This window comes from Psittacula echo (assembly GCF_963264785.1).
Source record: "Psittacula echo genome assembly, chromosome: 7".
NCBI classification, from domain to species: domain Eukaryota; kingdom Metazoa; phylum Chordata; class Aves; order Psittaciformes; family Psittacidae; genus Psittacula; species Psittacula echo.
The window spans coordinates 40,557,424-40,580,096 of NC_137740.1; the positions used below are offsets into that span (position 1 = coordinate 40,557,424).

At 38.8% G+C, this 22,673-nt stretch overlaps 1 protein-coding gene across 1 annotated transcript in view; it reads left to right on the forward strand.

Annotated features, from left to right (window-relative positions):
- Window positions 1-19,583, forward strand: part of HLTF (helicase like transcription factor) — a 32,375-nt gene extending 12,792 nt beyond the window's left edge. The window contains exons 13-24 of the mRNA XM_080622891.1: window positions 217-314; window positions 6,126-6,269; window positions 7,150-7,288; window positions 8,052-8,187; window positions 8,483-8,662; window positions 9,105-9,229; window positions 10,323-10,501; window positions 13,600-13,728; window positions 15,130-15,242; window positions 15,411-15,591; window positions 18,563-18,643; window positions 19,403-19,583. Coding sequence (XP_080479017.1) covers window positions 217-314; window positions 6,126-6,269; window positions 7,150-7,288; window positions 8,052-8,187; window positions 8,483-8,662; window positions 9,105-9,229; window positions 10,323-10,501; window positions 13,600-13,728; window positions 15,130-15,242; window positions 15,411-15,591; window positions 18,563-18,643; window positions 19,403-19,555 — 1,658 coding nt within the window. The 3' untranslated portion in view covers window positions 19,556-19,583. The remainder of the gene's footprint in view (window positions 1-216; window positions 315-6,125; window positions 6,270-7,149; window positions 7,289-8,051; window positions 8,188-8,482; window positions 8,663-9,104; window positions 9,230-10,322; window positions 10,502-13,599; window positions 13,729-15,129; window positions 15,243-15,410; window positions 15,592-18,562; window positions 18,644-19,402) is intronic.
- Window positions 19,584-22,673: the final 3,090 nt, after the last annotated feature.

Below are 22,673 nucleotides of genomic sequence, written 5' to 3' on the forward strand. Positions count from 1 at the left end.
GAAGGAATAGAAATAATACTGTTTTGTAAGTTGTTTTCCTAAGCATAAGTGTTATGCATATGTGACTTAATAAATGAAGCTTATGTCTTTGTAAATAGCTTTGGTGCTGCAGGTGAAGAAATTTAGAAAGGACTTACAGAGAACCATAAGTTTGTTGAACTTGTTCTTTGCTTTGGTGAGTTGTTATGCCACTACATATGACTTTTGTTTTCTCAGGTACCACTAGCATTCAGTCAGTTGAGAAGAAATATTCTGGTGATGGCCCCAGAACAACGCTGATTGTGTGTCCAGTGTCTGTCTTAAGCAACTGGATTGTAAGTGTGAAGCTTCCTAAATATGTGTATGTGATGTGTGTTGATTATGATGCAGTAGAAATAGTACTCCCTATAGTCTCTCATGCTAGGTCATGGTTTTCCTTTTTTATGAAACAGCTGCTTTCACGAGATTGATTTATTTGATAGAAATTTTAAAAATGGAGTCATATTGTAATGAGAGTGCTGTTCCATGAGTAGCGAGCTCACTTTCCATTCCCTGGTTTTGACTAGGCAGATTCACTTTGGCACTTTTGGAACTTGGGTGATTTAACTCCTTAAACCAGATGAAGAAGGTGGAAGAGACAGGTCCTTCTTCTTGCATGCTCAGAATCAAATACTATTGTACGTTATTGATAATGCATGTGACATTAGAGGTGTTTGATTATTGGCACACTGTTCATGATATGTTGGAGTAAGTCTGCTAGGGTGAACAGGCTGAAGGACCCTTCTGAAGCTCTGTCTGTGCATTGGTCAATTTTTGTTTTGTGTTGTTTTCATGACATTTTGAATACAAATATTAAGGGGATCTCTTTAACTTTCAAGTTGTGTTTTATCTGGAAGGTTTTGCTGTGTGTGGTTAGAACATTAGTAAGAAAAGGAAACAATCTTAGATTGTAGGTAAAACACTAAAATAATGTGAGAAACATCAAATACTGTAAAATAAATTTAAAAAAATAATTTAAATAAAAAATTTAAACAGATTTTCATCAATTCAAAACCAAATCAGTATTGAAAAAGAAACCTTGAGAATCTGGTGCTTCAAAAATTAATTTTTTCTTTGTTTGTTTTTTTGTCTTTTTTTTTTTTTTTAATTGGCTGTCAAGATTAGCATATGTTGAGTGCTTCAGTGCACAAATGTAGGGAATATATAAACATTGGTGTCAGCATTGTCAACATTGGTCATCAGTCAGTCAGCTGATCGGAGGAGTCAGTCAGCTGATCGGAGCTAGCACAGCTAGAGCCGGAGCCGACACGCTTCAGCGACCACGAGGTTCAGAAGAGATTAGGAAAAGCAGAGGGGACAGCGCAGAGACATCGCGATTCCCGACATCTCCCGATCCCCGAAGCCCCAGCAGCCCTTGCGAGAGAGCCGCTGACGTGGCAGGGGGCGTTCCCACGGTGACGGCGACTGCACCCCTGCCCCTTGCCTTGAAAGAGCCTCTGAGAGGGCAGTGACAGGTTGCTGCCCACCGGGCGCAGGGAGGAACAAGCAGGTCGTGTTGTGAACCCTGTTGGTGGTGTCCCAGACTGCTGACCAATATGGTCGCCTCCAGAAGGAGAGCTTGCAGTAAGGAGACTGTAGCAACTCAGAAACCCTGCCCCAAACCGTGGCTGCTCAGGTCTCTGGCTGCAGGGAGTGCCAAAGCCTGCTGCTGCCGAGGGAGGGAGGCCAGCATTCCACCTGCATGAGGTGTGAGCAGGTAGAAGATCTGCTTAGCTTGGTGGCAGAACTTAAGGAGGAGGTCGAGACGCTGAGGACCATCAGGGAGTGTGAAAGGGAGATCGACTGGTGGAGTAACTCCCTGGCGTGCCAGTTGGAACGGTTCCAGGGAGATACCCCCCAAAAGGGGATGGACCCCCTGCCCTCTCAGACAGAGGGGGATAGCCTGAGACAGCCCCTGCCCTGTAGCTGTCGCCCAGAGGTAAGGGACCAAAAAGACGATGAGGGCTGGAAACAAGTTCCAGTTCGGAGTCGTGGGCAACCCTCCTCCCTTCCTGCCCTGCTTCCCCAGGTGCCCCTCCGTAATAGGTTTGAGGCCCTGGATCTTGATGGAGAGGTAGGTGAGGATGTGATGCAAGGCCAGCCTACAAGGTCACATAGGAAAAGGCGGTCGACTTCGCACCTCAAGACTGCCTCTGATAAGAAAGAAAGAGAGGTCATTGTCGTAGGCGATTCCCTTCTGAGAGGAACAGAGGGCCCGATATGCAGAGTTGACCCTCATCATAGGGAAGTGTGTAGTCTGCCTGGAGCCCGGATCAGGAATATCACCAGGGCGCTCCCCAACCTGGTGCACCCAACAGACTACTACCTGCTGCTGGTCTTCCAGACAGGTAGGGGGGAAGCTGCTTCCCGCAGTCTGAGAGGGATGAAGAAAGACTACAGGGCCTTGGGGCGGATGGTGAAAGAGTCTGGGGCTCAAGTGATCTTTTCTTCACTACTTCCATCTTCCAGTGATGATGTGGGACTGAATGGGAAAATTCAGTCCATAAACAATTGGCTACAAGACTGGTGCTTCAGGCAGGGCTTTGGGTTCTTCGATAATAGCTGGTTTTTTAAGGCTCCAGTCCGGATGATGGCACGTGGGAAAGGTTTAACTCACAGAGGCAAAAGGATGCTGGGGCATGAATTAGCAGGGCTCATTTGGAGAGCTTTAAACTAGATTTGAAGGGGGATGGGGTTGTAACTGGGCTTGCCCCAGTGGGGCAGCACTCTAGAACTGATGAAGACTGGGAGGCCTCTTATAATCCTAGGGTGAAATCGGTGAGCTCAGCTCCCTCCTTGAAATGCCTGTACACCAATGCGTGCAGCATGGGAAATAAGCAGGAGGAGTTGGAGACCTGTGTTAAGTCAGGAGATTATGATCTGGTGGCAATTACAGAGACGTGGTGGCACAGCTCACATGACCGGAATATAGTCATGGAGGGCTATGTCCTTTTCAGGAAAGATAGGCCAGCCAGGCGGGGTGGTGGGGTTGCTCTTTATGTGCGAGAGCAACTGCAATGTACTGAGTTCTGTCCAGGGACAGATGACGAGCAAGTTGAGAGTCTGTGGGTGAGAATTAAGGGGCAGGCTGGCAGGGGCGGTACTGTTGTGGATGTCTGTTACAGGCCACCAGATCAGGGTGAGGAAGTTGACGAGGCCTTCTACAGGCAGCTGAGAGCGGCCTCACAGTCACAGGCCGTGGTCATCGTGGGGGATTTTAATTTCCCTGATGTTTGCTGGAAGGACTACACAGCAACCCAGCCACAGTCCAGGAGGTTCCTCCAGTGTATGGATGATAACTTCCTCATGCAAATGGTGGATGAGCCAACCAGGAGAGGAGCGCTGCTGGATCTCATCCTCACTAACAAGGAGGGTCTGGTCAAAACAGTAAAGGTTGAGGGCTGCCTTGGTTGCAGCGACCACGAGATGGTGGAATTCAGGATCTTGTGTGGTAGGGCCAGTACAATAGCAAGTAGAATCGCAACCCTGGACTTTAGCAGGGCAAACTTTGGCCTTTTCAAGCAATTGCTAGGGGAAATCCCATGGGCAAGGCTGCTTGAAGGTAAAGGGGCCCAAGATAGTTGGTTGGCATTCAAGAATTGCTTATTCCGAGCTCAAGATCAGAGCATCCCAACACGTAGGAAGTCAAGGAAGAGGGCCAGGAGACCTGTGTGGCTAAATAAGGAACTGCTGGGTATGCTCAAGTGGAAGAGGAGAGTTTACAGGTCGGAAGGAGGGGCTGGCCACTTGGGAGGAATATCAGGCTGCTGCTAGAGGATGTAGGAAGGCAGCTAGGATGGCTAAGGCCTCCTTAGAATTAAATCTGGCGAGAGGGGTCAAGGACAGCAGAAAGAGCTTTTTCAAATACATAGCTGATAAAACTAACACCAGAGGCAAGGTAGGCCCACTGGTGAATGGGGTGGGTGCCCTGGTGACAGAAGATACAGAGATGGCAGAGTTATTGAATGCCTTCTTTGTCTACTCTGCTGGAGGCAGTCCTGAAGAGCCCTGTACTCCTCAGACCTCAGATGAAGTCAGGTCACTGGAGCAGTTTGCCTTAGTCGATGAGGAATGGGTTAGAGACCAGTTGAGCAATCTGGACATCCATAAATCCGTGGGTCCAGATGGGATGCACCCGTGGGTGCTGAGGGAACTGGCGGAAGTCATTGCTAGACCACTTCTCTATCACCTTTACCAAGTCTTGGGAAACGGGAGAGGTGCCTGTGGACTGGAGGAAAGCAAATGTCACTCCAGTCTTCAAAAGGGGCAAGAAGGAGGACCCAGGTAACTATAGACCAGTCAGCCTCACCTCCATCCCTGGGAAAGTGATGGAACACCTTATCCTTGATGCCATCTTAAGGCATGTCAAGAATAAGAGGGTTATGAGGGGCAGTCAACATGGCTTTACCAAGGGGAAGTCATGCTTGACCAACCTCCTAGCCTTTTATGAGGAAATAACACGGTGGATGGATGATGGCAGAGCGGTGGATGTGGTCTACCTTGACTTCAGCAAAGCATTTGACACAGTCTCCCACAGCATCCTCATAGCTAAACTGAGGAAGTGTGGTCTGGATGATCAGGTGGTGAGGTGGACTGCGAACTGGCTGAAGGAGAGAAGCCAGAGAGTTGTAGTCTATGGGGCGGTGTCTAGTTGGAGGCCTGTATCTAGTGGAGTGCCTCAAGGGTCAGTACTGGGACCAGTATTATTTAATATACATCAATGACCTGGATGAGGGAATTGAGTGTACTATGAGCAAGTTTGCTGATGACACTAAGCTGGGAGGAGTGGCTGACACGCCAGAAGGCTGTGCTGCCATCCAGCAAGACCTGGACAGGCTGGAGAGTTGGGCAGGGAGAAACTTGATGAAATATAACAAGGGAAAGTGTAGAGTCCTGCATCTGGGCAGGAACAACCCCAGGTTCCAATATAGGTTGGGGAACGACCTGTTAGAGAGCAGTGTAGGGGAGAGGGACCTGGGGGTCCTAGTGGATGGCAGGATGACCATGAGCCAACACTGTGCCCTTGTGGCCAAGAAGACCAATGGCATCCTGGGGTGTATTAGAAGGGGGGTGGTCAGTAGGTCGAGAGGGGTCCTCCTCCCCCTCTACTCTGCCCTGGTGAGTCCGCATCTGAAATATTGTGTCCAGTTCTGGGCCCCTCAGTTCAAGAAGGACAGGGACCTGCTGGAGAGAGTCCAGCACAGGGCAACTAAGATGATTAAGGGAGTGGAGCATCTCCCTTATGAGGAAAGGCTGAGGGAGCTGGGTCTCTATAGTTTGGAGAAGAGGAGACTGAGGGGTGACCTTATTAGTGTATATAAATATATAAAGGGGGAATGTCACGAGGATGGAGCCAGGCTCTTCTCAGTGGCAAACAATGATAGGACAAGGGGTAATGGGTACAAACTGGAACACAAGAGGTTCCACTTAAACTTGAGAAGAAACTTCTTCTCAGTGAGGGTGATGGAACACTGGAACAGGCTGCCCAGGGGGGTTGTGGAGTCTGCTTCTCTGGAGACATTCAAAACCTGCCTGGACACATTCCTGTGTAACCTTATCTAGGTGTTCCTGCTCTGGCAGGGGGATTGGACTAGATGATCTTTTGAGGTCCCTTCCAATCTCTAACATACTGTGATACTGTGTAAAATGAATACTTTAACAATTGTGTTGTCATTTGTGTTAAAATGTAGGTCATTAATCCACTAAGGTTTTGAAAGAATGAACAAAGAGAAGATGAAGGTAGAAAGTGAAAAAGAAACTTTAAAGCTCTTCCATTACAATTTGGGAGGAACAGTGGGGTTTGAAGTGCATATACCATCCAGATGTGAATTAATAGTGTGCAAAAAGTAGAGCTATAGTTAATGGAATGTGATACTGTATCTATTACTAATGACTGAGGTGACTACTTCTAGTCCCTCTTTTCACCTGGGGAGCAGTAAAAAGAAACCCAAATTCAAATGGCTTTTGTTTATGTAAAGTGGATGTAGAATGTCACAGAGCCAAAAGAAGTGTTTTTTAGCTAAGGCAACTTTAAAAGAATATTATGCTAACAATCATGTCGTTTAACAAAGTGTCTTTTGCGTGACTTCTGGCAACTCTTCTTTCAGGACCAGTTTGAACAACACATCCACCAAGATTTTCATGTCAATATTTATATTTATTACGGTTCTGACCGTAGCAGAGACCCATCATTTCTTTCAGATCAAGACATTGTACTGACAACATACAACATCTTGGCTACTGATTACGGAGTAAGTAAATAAGAAAAAGTGTTCTTTGAAGACCCCTCACTGTTCAGGACTTCCAGTGTTCGGGCTAATGATGGCAGTATATTCAAGTACTGTTCTGGCAGGTAATGAAAAGGTTATAGTTGTAGTTTTGCTTTACCTACTTTCATACCGGTTTGCTGTGATAACCAAGACAGGGGTTTATATTTTTATTTTATTAATTTCTTTATTTTTATTTTAATTTTATTTTTTATTTTTATTTATTTTTTAAAATTTTTAATTTTTTTTATTATTTTATTTTTAAAATTGATTTCATCTGTAGAGAAAACTATTTGGCTGTAATTATGATAACTTAAGGAAGGCATTTTTTAAGGATAGAAAAAAATGCATGTAAATCTTCCCAAATCTCAGTGGTGTGAGGCTCCCATTTCTGCCTTTTGCCTATTACATTCAAAGAATATGGAACATATGAAAACATAGTTTTTGTTGATGTGGGCTGCTGCAGCCAGATAGCTCATTGCATGAGATGTATTTGTAAAGTCATGATTTTATAGAAATTCTAGCATTTTTAAAGCCTGAAGATTTACATCTTTAACATTAGTTTTATGATACATTTTCTATATCTCTGTGTCTTTGAAGCCTTTCTTTTCAGGCTCAGCTTATTTTTGCTGTAGCTAATTCCTCATACTAAATATGAGAAGACTGGTAACATTTTCCAGGAATCATTAAATCTAAAGGGAAGAATGCCTCATTCTTAGTTTTACTCTTCTGTATTGATAAATAAACAAGGTGCACATAAATATCCTCCAATATTAATTGCGGAATTGTTATATTAATAGCTTGCTTAATCCAAGTCGTGAAAAAGTATTTTAATTTTAGTGGAAGGTTAAATACTGTGTTTCAGATGAGAGATGACAGCCCATTACACAAAGTCACGTGGCTGAGAATTGTGTTGGATGAGGGGCACACTATACGGAATCCAAATGCTCAGCAAACTAAAGCTGCCTTAAATCTGGATGGACACAGAAGATGGGTTCTTACAGGTAAAATATTTGATACCAGAGGAAACGCAGTGCAGATTGTCTTGTGTTTGCCGCTTGATGTTTCCACTTCAGATTTTTCTGGAAAATGTCTGGGTTAATGTATATCTACTTCAGATTCATTTGGAATGTTTTTGAGCTTGCATTTTAGGAGCGATTTAGGTGTGTCTTCTTTAAGCTTTTTTTGTTTTGTTTGCTTGGTTTTATGTGGGTGTTGGGTTTTTGTTTTGTTGGGTTTTTTTTTGTTTGGGGTTGGGTTGTTTGGTTTTTTTTTTTTTTTCAGTTTTTATTCAGTTAGACAAATTTGAAAATAACTTTGGATACACAGGTTTGATAGAAGTGCAAGGAAAAAGGGACCTATTTATGATCTGTCATGTTACATCAGTTTAAAAGTTCACACTTTTATGTGCTTATTGGAACTTCAGTAGCTTTTGAAATGTAATAGTAATCCTAAAAACTGCCAGGGACCATGCAAGCATATGATCCTTAAATGTAACTTACCGTGATTGTGATTGCTGCTCGTGAAGCTGAAATGGAAAAATTAACAGCCAAGTCTCCTAGAGAGCTGCAGTTTTCTCACTCATGTATGTGTTTTGTGATAGTTCAATTAAAAAATACATGTTATACTTAATGACATGTCAGCCTAGTTATAAGAGACCTCATCTGTGATGTATGGTTTGAAGAAAGCACTAAACTGTCACTTCAACTAAAATTTGTATTTTTTTTACTTTCTTTGAGGTTTTGCAATCTTTTGTTTTCTGTTTAGGCACTCCTATTCAGAATTCTGTAAAGGATTTGTGGTCACTTATTTCCTTCTTAAAACTGAAGCCTTTTACTGATCGAGAGTGGTGGCACAGAACAATTCAACGTCCAGTCACAATGGGATCTCCCGGAGGACTTCGGTACGAAGTGTTCCCAAAGGGTTTATGAAAGAGTATGACTACCAGTGCTTGGGCAGTGTGACTAATCAGTGTTTCACGCTTGAAATGCAGTTGGTATCAGTTCTCATTTCAATTTTGTAGTTCTCTTTAATATTAAATGATTCAAATTATTTGGTATTTCAGATTAATGAATTATATTGTACTGTTGGTCTTGGATTTTGTACAGACCATGTATTTATGCAATGAACTAGAAAAACAAAAGTGAAAATGAAACAACCCCAGCTGGGTAATGTGTTGTTGATATATATCTTTTTAGGCGTTTACAGTCTCTGATTAGGAGTATTACCCTTAGAAGAACTAAAAGAAGTGAGGTTAAAGGAAAACCTGTTTTGGAGTTACCAGAACGAAAAGTACTCATTCAGTATGTTACACTCACAGAGGAAGAGAAACAAATCTATCAGTCAGTGAAGAAGGAGGGCAAAGCTGCTATTAGCAGGTGAGTAGAAGGCTTTCTTAATTCTGAAGATTGGAGTTTGATACCACAGACTTAGTGGTTTGGAAGTTTTGATTATGTTAGCTTTATTAGCAAAGTGTTATCAATTTGTATGCTGTAAGCTAAAAATTGCAAATGAGTATAGCATCTGTTCAGCTCTGAAGAGTAAAGTAGAAACTATTGCAGAGCTATGTATTAGAAGGGGATACTGGCTATGTAAAGAATGGCCTTAAAATTTTTGTGACCATGTGTTAGTATTTTCTTCTACGTAGAACATGCTACTGGTAGCCTTTTGTACCTTGTTCAGACAAGGATTTGAGAAAATTATATTCAAACAGGAAAGTGAAAAATTAGAATATCATTCTAATAGCTAGACTTCATCACTTGATGTCTTCTGTTACTTCAGGCTGTAGCATTTCACACTAACAATGAAACTTATGTTCAGATTTTTCAGTGAAGGGACTGTACTAGCTCACTATGCTGACATCCTTGGTGTCCTCCTCAGATTGAGGCAGCTTTGTTGTCATCGTCGTCTGTGTATAAATACATCTTCGTCTAGTTTTTCAGCTGGTGAGTGAATACTTTTGGTTCCTGTGTTTTTAAAAGCAGGACTTGCACTTCGTATTCAAGAACAGAAACACATTTGTTTTCCAAGCCTTTCTAGCTTCAGCCTTCCTCTTTTCAGCTTGAACTTTTAGCTTTGTTACCTTTATTTTTTTCATACCATATGTTTGAGAAGTGGGTACCCTAGCACATACTCAAATATGAACAAAGAGGTCCTCTACAGAGCCAAAATGCACAAGGCTTGTTAAAGAGCAGTGTATCTGTTGTAATAATTTACAGAAGTGCTTTTACAGTAAATTTTTTTCTTTGCCTCAGGAGAGAAGATGTAGAGGAGCTTTCAGGAATGGCTTGTAGATTGGTAGCTTTGTCAGCTCTGACTTTGTTATGGCTGTAAGAAAGGGTGAAAGAAGAGTAAAATTCTATTTTTGATAAGCCAGAACTGTACAGCTGCTTAGTGTTAAAAACTGTATGTATTTCTTTCAAGAGCATGTATAGTCTGTTTGAAATACTCTAAATTTGAGGATTCTCAAAAATCCTATTTTGAGATGCCATTGGTTATAGGCATGGTTTTTCAGGAAACTGAAAGACCATGAGAGATAGTCAGAGTCTTGCTTAGAAGGTTGTAATTTATCTTCCTGAAAAATACAGGGTGGAGAAGTGATTGGATAATTGTTCAACAGTTATTTAGAAGTTAATTAGTAACTCGTATTATTTGAATTTCTTAAAAAATGAAATAAAGCAATCTTAACCATAAATAATGTCAACTCTGTAGCAGTGTTACTACCTGAACAGCTGCCATATGAAAAATTCTGGTTCCCGTTAGGCATTGTGTTGCATATATACTTACCACTGTCGAGTTTCTTAGAATTCTAATTATCATTTTTTCCAAGTAAGATTACTCTTCATGTGTTTTGAAATTGTAGGTTAGAGTTTTCTGCAGTACTAGCCAGTTTGTGGTTTTATACATGGTAGGCTATACCCTCATTGTGTATAAACTGTCCTACTTACATTTTGATTAATAGAACTGTTTGATGTATGCCACCTCAGAATGTTTCCTGTATAAAAATCTCTGTTTCTAAGTATCTTTCTATATTTGCAGATAGTAAAACTCCTGAAGAACTGCGTGAGGTATTAGTGAGCAAAATGAAGTTGGTTCTGAGCTCTGGTTCAGATGAAGAATGTGCAGTTTGTTTGGAATCGCTAACTCTTCCTGTGATAACACGCTGTGCGCATGTGTTTTGTAGGCCATGTATTTTTGAAGTCATTAGAAGTGAGCAGGTTGGTTGTTCTATGGTTGCAGTTAATTGTAATGGCTATTTGAAAGTGATGAACTGGTATCACCAGAAGGACATCTAGCTATTGTTCCTTTAAATCATACATGAACAGTGTAAACGTAGTTACCAGCGGAGTTATAAAAACTGTTGTCGTAAAGTCAAACTATTAAGAGTGGCTTTCAAAATCAACAGTTTTAAGGTTCACCAGTATTTTCAAAGACCTTTTTCCCAGTTCTCACCTTACTTTGTCCCTAAGGTAAAAATGATGGCAACCAGTGCTGCATTATATTCCTCCATATGGCTCGATGCCTCTTTACTGCTTTTATGTGGTGTGATATATGTGTATTTTGTTGTACCTGAAAGAGATCAGAGTTGTGTATTGGAAGTTGACTGTTGAAGTAAAATCATGTCTATTCTCCTTATTCCAAGCTGATAACCTTCTGCTGTGAAAGAGCTGCCTTGCTAGAGGGCATCTTTATGGCCCGTCTCTGGACTGTCTCCAGAATAAGCTTGTGCATGTCTTTTGATTGATTTCTTTTTTTTTTTTTTTTTTTTTAAACATAGTGTGTCTTTTTCTTGTGTGCTTCTAAGCTATACTTTTTCTTCTTGTTTGCCTTTTCCTTTCTAGGGGAATCTGATAGTGTGGTAATCTTGCCATCGGTATCCAGTGCTGCAGCACTTCCTTTCTGGAATTGTACTCAGCCACAGTAGAGCTGCAAGTGCCAGGCTAAATCTAGGTGGTATTCTCTATAGGAGGTGGCAGAGGACAAATTAGTCCCTGCTTGTGCATAATTAGTCAACCCAACAAGACAAAGTTAGGGAGTGTTATCTATCTTGCATGCAGTTTGACTTTGTTTTGTTGCCAGACATGCAATGTTCTGATCCTAGTTGAAAGTCTCTGAGAATTTTGAGGGGAAACTAGTGATGTGAAATTGTTCTCTAAGGAATAGAGAAGAGGCCTTGTTCCAGTGCAGAGGTTCTTGATATGTCTGTAGTAGAGTCAGTGCCCCTACTTAGCCTTCAGGTGTAGTTAGGCATGCAGAGAAATAAATCAGGTTGTGATGTGGTGGAACCTGGATTACTTGACTATACAGTCAAGTTATTTACTGTGCTTTGTCTGGAAGGCACCTTGGAATCTGCAGAACTAGGATCTTTGTACGATCCCACATTGTTCTGTAGATAGCTTACATAGTAGTGAAATAGTAGATTCTGCTCTTGAACTATCATGAGTTTCTAAAGCAGTGAGTAAGCTTTTCTTATGTTCAAAATGCTTCCTAATTTAAATCAATTTCCAAGGAAGGTGTTGCAGCTTCCAGCTAAAACACTGACAGACATCTAAATTCCAGAGTTGGGGAATTCTCTTTTTTGACATAAGTGTCTGTGCTAGTGCTCATCTCAGTTGGGTAGTTCCTGTGCCTGACTGGTTATAGTGCAACTCTCTCCTAGTAAATAGCTCTGGGAAAGTACTTACCACCTTTAAAACAAAGCAAATGAACTTAAAGCATGCCTCCTTCCGCAAACCAGCTTGAGTTCAAACAGGATTCTGCCAGCCAGTATGCCTGTGGTTTCCATTAGTAATACAAGTCAGAATATTAGGCCATTAGCGAGGCATGGGATGTGAAGCTGCCAGCCCAAAACTGCTGAGTGACAAGTTTAGCCTTTCATTGGTTACAAACTTGGATAACATTTTATTGTTCTAATGTTAACCTAAAAATATATTCTGAAATTGGAAAAGCTTTCTTAGTAGTTAACAGCTTTAAAATTAACACCTTTAATTTCCGTCTTTCACTCAGGTTAGCTTCAGAAGTCCCAATGAAGCTGTAAAATCTCTACAGTATTGGTTTTTTTCCTAGTTGTTGATAGCAAGACAGTTTTTTCACTCTTACATACTTTCACTGCAAGTCTTACATTATTTGTATTGGCATTGTTTAGTTGCATTTTAGGTTTTTGAGTTGGCTTTGACTAGTACTGAATTGGAGAAGGGATGCACAAAGATTTGTATAACAAACTGAGAAGTCTCTGTGAGCACTGTTAGGATTTTTTTTTTTTTTTTCTTCAGATTTATTTTCAGATTTATTAGAATTCATTTATTTTGTCTTGTTATTGGAGGATTTTTTTTGGTTGCTGGCAAATGGGGAATGGTTCATTTGTAACTACATTTTGGAAACTTCAGGTTCATTTGTGTTGAGATTCTGTCTCTTCAAAGGTTATCTTTTCTTACTGCAATAAATTCATGTATGTAGACTATGACCACTAGCCTCTTTAACTGGCTAGAAGTTTGTTCCAGATTAGCAGCTTCCAGTATTCATCTGCTTTGTGAGGTCTGTTTTGCAGCCTGTTTAAAGATGCCTTGGTTCTGTGGCCAGATTGCTATATAAACCGAGTTAGCTAATTTTAAAAGGTTGCTGTTAGGCAAAAGCTTTTCGTGCTTGTTATTTTTGCTCTGCGAAGTTGTGTATTTGCATAGTGCGCAGTGTCTTTGTTAAATTTTGTGAGTAGTCTCGTGGAAGTGCTGGGGCATAAATTGTAAACTCTGCCTTATCTAGAGTATACTTCAGAGAAAAAAAAACCCAAACCTTGGTGTTAAATTATGCTTCATTTCTTATCTCTATTAGGGAAGAAGTAAAGATACTCTGTGTCTGGCCCTGACAAAGCATGTTTCATCAGATTGCTGTTATTTCTGTGCAGGCTTTGAAGAAAAAGGGTTAACAAGATCTTTCTTAGCTACAAAGAATGACTTGTCTTTGAAAGACAGTTTATTTTTGTGATATTTTAGTCTTCTCCCCATAGTCCAAATATTTGATTGCTTTTAAGTCTTTAGCTGCTTATTTCAGGTATAAATATGGCCAGAAAGACAACCACTTTTAAGAAAGACTGAGTGTTTTTAAAACGTAATATTTGTGTCACCTGATGTTCTCAGAAATGTTTCTATTGTCATGTCAGAAATGACAAAGCAGTTGTGTTACAAATGAATCCTTGAGGACTTTTTTTGTATTAACACCAATAATTTCCTGAAAGGTACTTCTGAAAGTTGATCTTTAGCACTCTAAATAATTTAATTTTAATATGTTTTTTCTAATGTCATTTGGGCTTTTTTTGTAGCCAAATGCCAAATGTCCTCTCTGTAGGAGTGAGCTTCGAGCAGAGCATTTGGTGGAATGTCCCCTGGAAGGGGAAATAGATTCCAGTAATGAAAAGAAGTCTGATCAGGAGTGGATATCCAGTTCAAAGGTACATTTCATAGTGTTTTACTTGGCTTTGTTATGGTTTTGTAGAGCACTCTCTAGAATATTTATGTAAATACACTGAACATACTTTACATATGCATAACTTTATTATTTGAAAGTCTTCACAGACTAGTCAGCACGGGAGAAAATACGTAATAAAATCTCATCCCAAACTTTGCAGCAGGGAAACAAGAGAAAAGGAGCACCAGTTGTAATTTGATAATGGTCATTGTGCTGTACAGAGATGTGTACTAATTATGTGAGACTTTTGATAAAAAAGCTACTGATTTGCCTTTTGTTTCTTAAGGTTTCTGTGGGTATAGAACTACTATAGAGTAGAGATTATTTAGCTCTTAATTTACTTTTAGAAACTAAAAAGCTGCGTAAGTCCTTTTTTAAAACTTGTCTAAAGAATATGCATTTTCCTCTAGAGGGCAAAACTAACTGGGCATCATATGTTCAATATAACACTTGTCAGATAAACTAGTGAGATTTTTATTTTGGTTTGCAGACTGGTTTCTCAAGGTCTGTCACGTTTTTTGCCCCACCTTCACTGTGCATTCACTGCAAGAAATTAAATCTTTCTGCTTGTACTTCGACCTGTTTGAGATTGATTTTTCTGAAGCATTATTTTTTTTCATTTTTTTTTAAATTGTTATTCTTTCAAAACTTGGCTATAAATTTATTCCCTAAAAATTTTTCTGTGGAGGCCTGAGACCTAATTTAGGACATTGTGCTCTGGAATAAATTTACTTATTTATTAATTAATTTTTATTTTTTACCTGGTGCAGTTACTTGCCTTCTTTAGTTAGTGGTTCTTTACCTCATCATAGCTAAACCTTACATGAGAAAACTGGCAATGTTCTTTTGCCTCAGATCCAATTCAGTGTTCTTTTTGTTCTCATGTTGGTCTCAAGAGTGCTTCTGGTGCCTCCTTGTTCTCTGTCACACCTGGCTAAGGGTCTTGCATAGCTTGCTTGCTTGAATATTCCCAGGGGAAGCCTTTCTTGCTTCTTGATTATTGCTAAGTAGAACACTTGCCTCAGGGCTGTACCTTTCTTAAGCCTTGCTTTTCAGAATTCCAGTACTCTGTTCGTACTTTTTTTTTTTTTTGTCCTTCATATGTCCTGGAGGCAGGGACCTTACTGACCCCTGACAGGGAGAAGTATGTCTGGAGAATGGTTTGTGAATCCTCTTCCCCAAAGCACCATCAGTCACCATTAAAAGTGCTCAACCCTTATGTTCCTGTGGAAGCTAAAAGAAACCACACACACAGAATTTAAGATTAATTCATTTAAAAGGTATTGCTGAGCAGTGATTTCTCAGTTGAAACTCATCAAAGCGCCTATAGGAGTAGGATCTAACCAAGTCAGAATAAGCTGCATAAGTCTTTATTTGATTTCAGATAAATGCTCTCATGCATGCTTTGATAGAACTACGGAGGGATGATCCAACTGCTAAATGTCTAGTTGTTTCTCAGTTTACAACTTTCCTGTCACTGATAGAAAATCCCTTGAAGTAAGTAGAACAACTGTCATTTTTAATGAACGCATTTTTTTAGTGTTTTAGAAAATTTCTCAAAACAAAATTATTTCAATATAGTGATTGGGATTTTGATTTTATTTTTTTTTTCCTGTTGTTACAGTAAATGGATTGGTAAGTTGAACATTTCTACTTTCTCTTCAGAGAATCAGGGTTTGCCTTTACTCGTTTGGATGGATCAATGGCACAGAAGAAAAGAGTAGAAGCAATTCAGTGTTTCCAAAGCAGCCAAGCAGGATCCCCAACTGTAATGCTTTTGTCTCTGAAAGCAGGTGGAGTTGGATTAAATCTGACAGCAGCCTCCCGAGTGTTTTTAATGGATCCTGTGAGTAATAGGTTGTTAATAATGATCTGGCTTACATCTAGGTGAACCTCCTTTTGGTGTTTTCCTAGGAGGTACAAGGAAAGGCCCTCTGAGAATGAATGATACTGATGAGTACCTGTTAAAGGGCAAATAGGGGTTTTCTTAATTTGTTTCCCTGGCACATTTTTATTCTAACATAGTATTTTTGTGCTATTATTTACTGTGAATAGAAAGAATATTAGTAGCATTGTTAACAAAGTGCTGTAACACAGTGTAGCATTTGATATCTATTCCTTCTTTATTTCTTTCTTTTTTTTTCTGTCCGACACTTCTGTATGTGTTTTTTCTGTTTGTTCTGTTTAATAACTTCAAAAGCCATAAAGTGAAAATTCAGGAACAGTGTATTTTTTTTTTTCCTGTGGTACAGTGTAGTGCTTCTCTGCTCTAGTCTCTTCTGTTATTTTTGTGTATTTATTTAAAAATACAGATATTAGTCTGAGGTTACTTTTTGTAGTTGTAGGAGACTGAGAAAGATGGTGATACCTAAATTTATGACATTTTTTCCTTTCATTAAAGCACTTGGGAATGCAAAATCATTTGTAAGGAATAAAAATATAAATTACATTTATTGATAGCAAAATGGTGTTCTTAAATTGGTTTATGTCTTTTTGTGTCATTGTACAAAATTGAATTTCCCTGTTCACTCTGTACTCCTCTCTCTGATGTCCTGGTTTTTTGCCAGTTGGAAACTGAGACAAATTCTGCAGTTTGTGCACTTCAAAACAAACCAAAGTAAATTAAAATAATAGTGTAACTTTGGACTTGGGCATCTGGTTATACCAGTAATAAAGTACTAGATTGTTATCAGTAACTTGATATTCAACAGCATAAAGACAAAAGCTATTTACTTAATGAACTAAAGGAATTAAATATGAGTGAGAATATGGAGCAGTTGCCTTGGAAAAGGTTTCTTATGAATTGTAATACATATTCACAAGTACTGTCATTGTATGTGTTTCATTCAATAGTTCAGTTGGAAGGGACCTTCAGCAGCACACCACCATCTAGTCTAACTGTTTGGTTGGGTTCTTTTTAAGAATTCTCTGAATAAGAAAACTTATGGGAAGTCCAAGAGAATTTCAGTTTTCTGTGAAGATAATGAGGTGTTATGCATACACTGTCCTGCAGCAAGCGGTTGTAAGAAAATAAGTTAAGCATTGTTGACACTGACTCATCTACAGTATATAGTTACATCTCACAAACCACAACCAAATATGATTGAAGCTTTTATACACCTATACCATTGAACAACTCCTCATCCTGCTGGTAACCATCATATAATGGTAGCCACCCCATATGGCAGTGGTTGACTACTTATATTTGATGAAGGGGCAGTGGGACCACATGACTTTTATGATCTCATGTTTGAATGTTCAGTGCTGAATAAGATGCAGTCGTGCATTAGCATACTTTGAAACGAATGAGCGGCAATAATAGGATTTAAGAAGCAGAAAAACCTCTGGAGCTAGTGGAAAAAAAACAGTTTTTCTACTCAAATTCTGTGGATTTGTTGTAGAACTGTAGCTTAGAGGTCTGCTGAGAGGTGTTGTATCACAGTGCAAGGGACTAGCATTTACCCAACCACAGACTATGCCCCCCCCTCCTTTTTACAGTGTTTGTTTAAATACAGTCCTATCTGCTGAATTCTCACCTTTAGGAAGATACAAACCTCTAATCTGAGAGTACCACAAGTATACAGGTTTCTCTGAGGCTCGAGTTTCTTTATATTTTCCCATATAAAATACAGTATCCTTTGTATGAGATACTGCAGAAAGGCACAGAGGTATTTCGGTTCAGTTTTCCTTTGAACTGATGAGAGGAGTGAGAGTAGTACACTCTGGTCCTACTTGATTACACCAAAGATAGAATGGAACATGCTTGTGCATGATGGGGTTAGGTCTTTCCTCAAGACATCATCTTCTTCCTTCAGTCAGATTAGTATTGGAACAGTTTGCTCTACATAGCCAGGAATGTTCATCTTGCAGTGACAGATTCATCATTTGTTGTACTTCTGCTCACTATCTTACATTGGAGAAGCAAGACGTGTTTGGCTTCTATCTTGCAGCTTGATGTCTTAAGTGGGTTTAGGCATCAGAGGTTCTTAGAATCTAAATAATCTTTTCTTTGTGCTAGCCTAGTACTTTTCTTTCCCCCATTCTGTAGAAAGAAGTTGTTAAGAAGAGTTCCTAGGTAGCTTTCATTATGTGGGAGACATGGCAAGGTGAGCCCATTGCGTGAGACTTGCTTATCACAGACAGACTACGATTACATTTTAGCTAGATTTAAATATCTGTTATGTGACAATGAGTAGCATTATACCTTTAAATAGAAAAAACATGCTGGAAAAATGCAGAGCAGACTTGGAATTTCCCAAATCCTTATATTTAGTGTTATATCCTAAGCATAAGTAGGAACAGCTACACTATTATTTTGTGTTCTGCAAGTTCCTTGTTCTAACTACCTTCATGATTATTGCATGTACTAATGGAAGAATACGTGGCCTTCCTTTTTTAAGGACAAGGGGACTTAGTCTACTGATGAATTAACTGCCTGTGTTCAGCTGGTTTAGGTTTTGTTATCAGGAAAAGAGTACTGAGGCAGTTAGTATATACAGTGTTTATTTCAGAAATAAAATGATAACAAGATTGTTTTGATGTCTCCTAGACTCCTGACCAACCTAGTTTTTAAAGCATTTGCCTGTTTACAAGTTCCTGCTTGTTATGAATATATAACCAGAAGTTCTCAAAGCTTTCCTTATATTGGGATACTTAAGTGAGAAATTAGGTTGCGAGTAATTAATCTGCAGGCAGTATTTGTACAAGAGATGGTGGTACTTCTGTCATCATCAGATAACTTCCTTGTGATTCTATGTGCATTTTATTATGTATTTTGACCAGTGGTTATTTAACTTAGTCATTACTGCTATTGATAGGCTTGGAATCCTGCTGCAGAAGACCAGTGTTTTGACAGGTGTCACAGGCTGGGTCAGAAGCATAATGTTGTCATAACTAAGGTGAGTTGAGAGATGATCTGTTGGACCAGTGTTCTGATTATGAATAAATAAATTATTTTCTAGAAAGCTTTGTTGTATTTTTAAAAGAATTGTGACATCATAGTCTCACCAGTAAACTCAAAAGTTGTGATGTGATTTTTGAAGTGTGGGCTTTGGATTGTAAGATTATGTTAAATGTAAGCCACTTCCTGTGAAATAATAATTTTAGAAATCGGATCTCCCTGTTGTGAGCTATTTGGATTGATTTATATGGGGTAGTAATTCTGTTACCTGGCCTGGCTGTTAGCTTATTGTCTTGAAAGTACGTAGAATGCTTTTGCCTTTGTCATAGCAGCTTGTTTGGCTGCAGAAGAGCAGCTGGTATGTCTCATTAATACCTGGTAACAAAAAACATTATTTGGGAAATTGAAGACTGGTTCTCTTCTCATGTAAGTAGCAAATAAGAGATAAATATTCTTCCAATAAGTGTTAAAAAAAGGGAGTGTGTGTGTTTAAAATGCAAAACCTTTTTATCTGTCTGCACTGAAACCCTTCCCTTTTGTGTTTGCTTCGCAAAGTAGTAACAAAATGTAAGTGTGCTTTAGGCTTACTCAGCTATTTTTTTCCCCTAAGTACCTAAATGTCCCATCCTAAACATTTAATTAAAAAAAAAAAACCACAACACGCTTCCCCTGAGAACCCCCCCCCCCAAAAAAAAAAAACAACAAAACCCAAACAACAAACCCCAACATTTCAATGGGGCCTTTTTTTGTATTTCAGTTCATTGTGAAGGATTCAGTGGAAGAAAATATGCTGAAAATTCAGATCAAGAAGAGGGAACTTGCAGCAGGAGCCTTTGCTACCAAAAAGCCTTCAGCAAGTGAAATAAAACAAACCAAAATTAAGGAAATTAAGGCTCTAATTGATTTATAGCTTGAAAATGTGGTAAAATAATATAATATTGCTCTTCAAGTTGCTCTCATGTTAACTTCTAATTTTGCTGTCTTTGTGGTCAAGACAGAAATGCTTCACATAATTGAAATGTTGCCTATTATGTACAGCACTTAAGAACACATAAAAATCCACTAAACAGAAATACATATTCATGCATTCTGATTTGCAAGAATTTCATGTCTTTTTAGAGGTAACTAAAGGTTTTGTCCTTCAGATAAAACCCTTAAGAAATTAATTAGCTTCATGTTTCAGTCTCAGTGTGTTCCTGATACCCAAACAGATCATCTGGATTGTTTGTTTCAGAATAGGTGGTCAGTGACCACTTCAGAAGGAATTCTTATGTTCAAAGATGGTATTTAATTCAAAATTCTGAAATATTCTAAATGATACACAGGTGCAGCAGGGGTTTCCTCTGTTGATTACTTTTCAGGGGATAGTGAAAATGAAATACTTAAAATTTGTAAAACTTTCATAATATTTTACTTCCCTTAAGCAAAATTCCACTTATTTTTGTAAAAATAAAGGTTTTATGATTGAGTGAAATGCTAGAATCATAGGCTTGTATTGATAACATGCTTTCTTTTAGTTTCTATAGACACTTTGAACAGTAAAACTGTGCTATATGCAAAGTAGACTATGACCCACTCACTTGCCAATGAATCAGTCCCTGCAAAATAAATTAATAGCTGCCAGCTTTCTGACAGTTTTCTTGCACTGCTAAGTGTTTTTTTCAGTCCCATATATGTCTTAATGGAATGCTGATCTGCATGCATCTTGATTTATATAGGAAGAATTTGGTAAGCTACTCATATTCATGTACTGCAAAGTATTAAGTAGCACTGGAAAATCTCAGTTGAATGTTCTTGTCTGCTCCTAATACTGTACTGCCTTCCCTGTAATGCTTAGACTTCGAAGTGGAAGCAGATACTGCTGTATTTAGGTCCTATTTAGAGTCTATGTTTAGATTCAGGAAGTGTGTTTGGCAGCAGAGAAGTGGAATCTGATTTGCTTCTAATGCCTTTCACCTTATGTCTTAGAATACTAGTCACCTGATTGTAAGATGAATTGCAAACATAGAAAATGGAAAGGGACTGAGAAATAAAGGGAAGATATCTGATATTTGGAGAACAGTGAGCCAATGGAAGGAATGAGAAAGGAATTCAGAATATGTAGCCTGATGCAGTTTTCTGGGGAGCCAGCATCTTAGCTATGGAGAAAGGTGTAGTTTTAATTTTCTCTAATAGACTTTTAAAAGATGTGAATAATGGAAAACATGAACCCCAGTAACTGGTTGCTACTGGAAAGTTGACAAAAGAACAAGCAAACAGTTATACATGATTTTTGGTTGGTTGGTTGGTTTGGTTGGTTGGTGGTTTTGGTTTTGGTTTTTTTTTTAATTGAGTTCATATAACTTTGGGGTTTTGTGATTCAGATTTTGCTGTTTAGAGAGAAGTTGGAGAAGTAATTCTGATTATGAATGAAAGACTTGGCTTTGTGTCATTCTTGCAAAGTTAAAATTCCGTGAGGAAGAGACACATTTCAATGGCTAGTCAAGCTACATTATTACTTGCATTAAAATCTGCTGATGTTTTGCAGAGTGGCTAAGTTATGATTATGAAAACAATTACTAGTATAATTTTTCCTCTAATAGATGATGGTTTCCATGTTCCAAGGCCAAATAAAAACTTATTAGAGTTATTACTAAGCTGTATGTCTAATTAAAGCATGTTCCAGAAAAGCCATTAATGTATATGAGAGAACAGTTAAAGGTCAGAGGTGAGAGCAGAAAAAGTCCCATCTGATTTGAACGACGAGTTACTTGGGTGGTTAAAAACAAGGGTGTTGTGGTTGATTGGGGTTTATTTTTGCTTTTCATGATTTTTGAGCAGTCTTTAGCTGTTAATATTTTGTTTCTTGAAGTCCTAACACTATGCTCTGTGGCATGTTCTAGAAATGAACTTCTGGAATTATGAACTTAACATTTTTAATTCCAAAGACTGAGTGGCCTGTCATGCTGTTTTGTTCAGTGATTTTTGGTTTTGTTTTTTTTTTTTTTTTAATTACTCCATGTGTAAAATAAAAACATAAATGAAAAAAAATTGCTATGAGTTGTCACCATCTAAGGAACACTTTAGTTTATGTGCTTTTTAAAGGCAGGTACTTGAACTGCAATCTAAGCAGGGCTATGATTCTTTTCAATAACGTTTTGAGTATAGTGCTTTAATTCAGCTACTGATTTGAGTACATACAAATTAGAGGAGAAAATCATTTGATGTATCAAGTAATACTCCTGCAAGGGACAAAAAGGGGTTTTTCTTTCTGCAAGTGCTGCATACAGTAATTATGAAGGAAATAAATAGTGGCTGATAATGACATAAAGGTAATTTTATTGAAAATAAGCTGCATAGTTTGGTATAGATGTCATACCTTTTGCTTTCCTGAGGCTGTTGGTAAATGCTTGGCCATAGTATGAGTCACAGAGACTAGGACAGAACAGTTTTACAGGTTTTCTTTCTTTACTGACTGTATATTTTAACCTAAAACATGCAGGTTTTCAACGTAGTCAGCATCTCTCCTTATCTTCTTGTAGTAACAGAATAAAACTTCTGTGCTAAACCAGATTTTCACATTGGTATAATCTCATGCTCTTACATTTTCAGTTCTCTCCAACTAAGCTTAAAAAAGAACTTACGTGCCTATTCTCTACTATGATTACAGCCAAGGGGTGGAAAACTAAGACTCTTGTCTTCAACAGAGTACTTTACTACTTTTCAGAAAACATTTTGTGAGCACACAGAATTCTAATATGTGTACTTGCTGGATAAAGTATACTTTTGTCACTATAGATTGTAACTTACAATCCCGCCTGATTCACACAACTTTAGCTTTATCTGTTTAATAATAATAATAAAAAACCCCAACCAAATCAAACAACAAAAAACCCAACAACACAGCAAAAGAAAAACCCACACAGGGAATGGCTAGTTACAAGTGGGAGTTCAGGGGCTATGTACTTTTAAATAGCTACAACTTACTTTGGTTTGGCCCTCATCTATAGCATTTTTGGTAAATGGTGACCAAGGAATCTTAGAGAAAT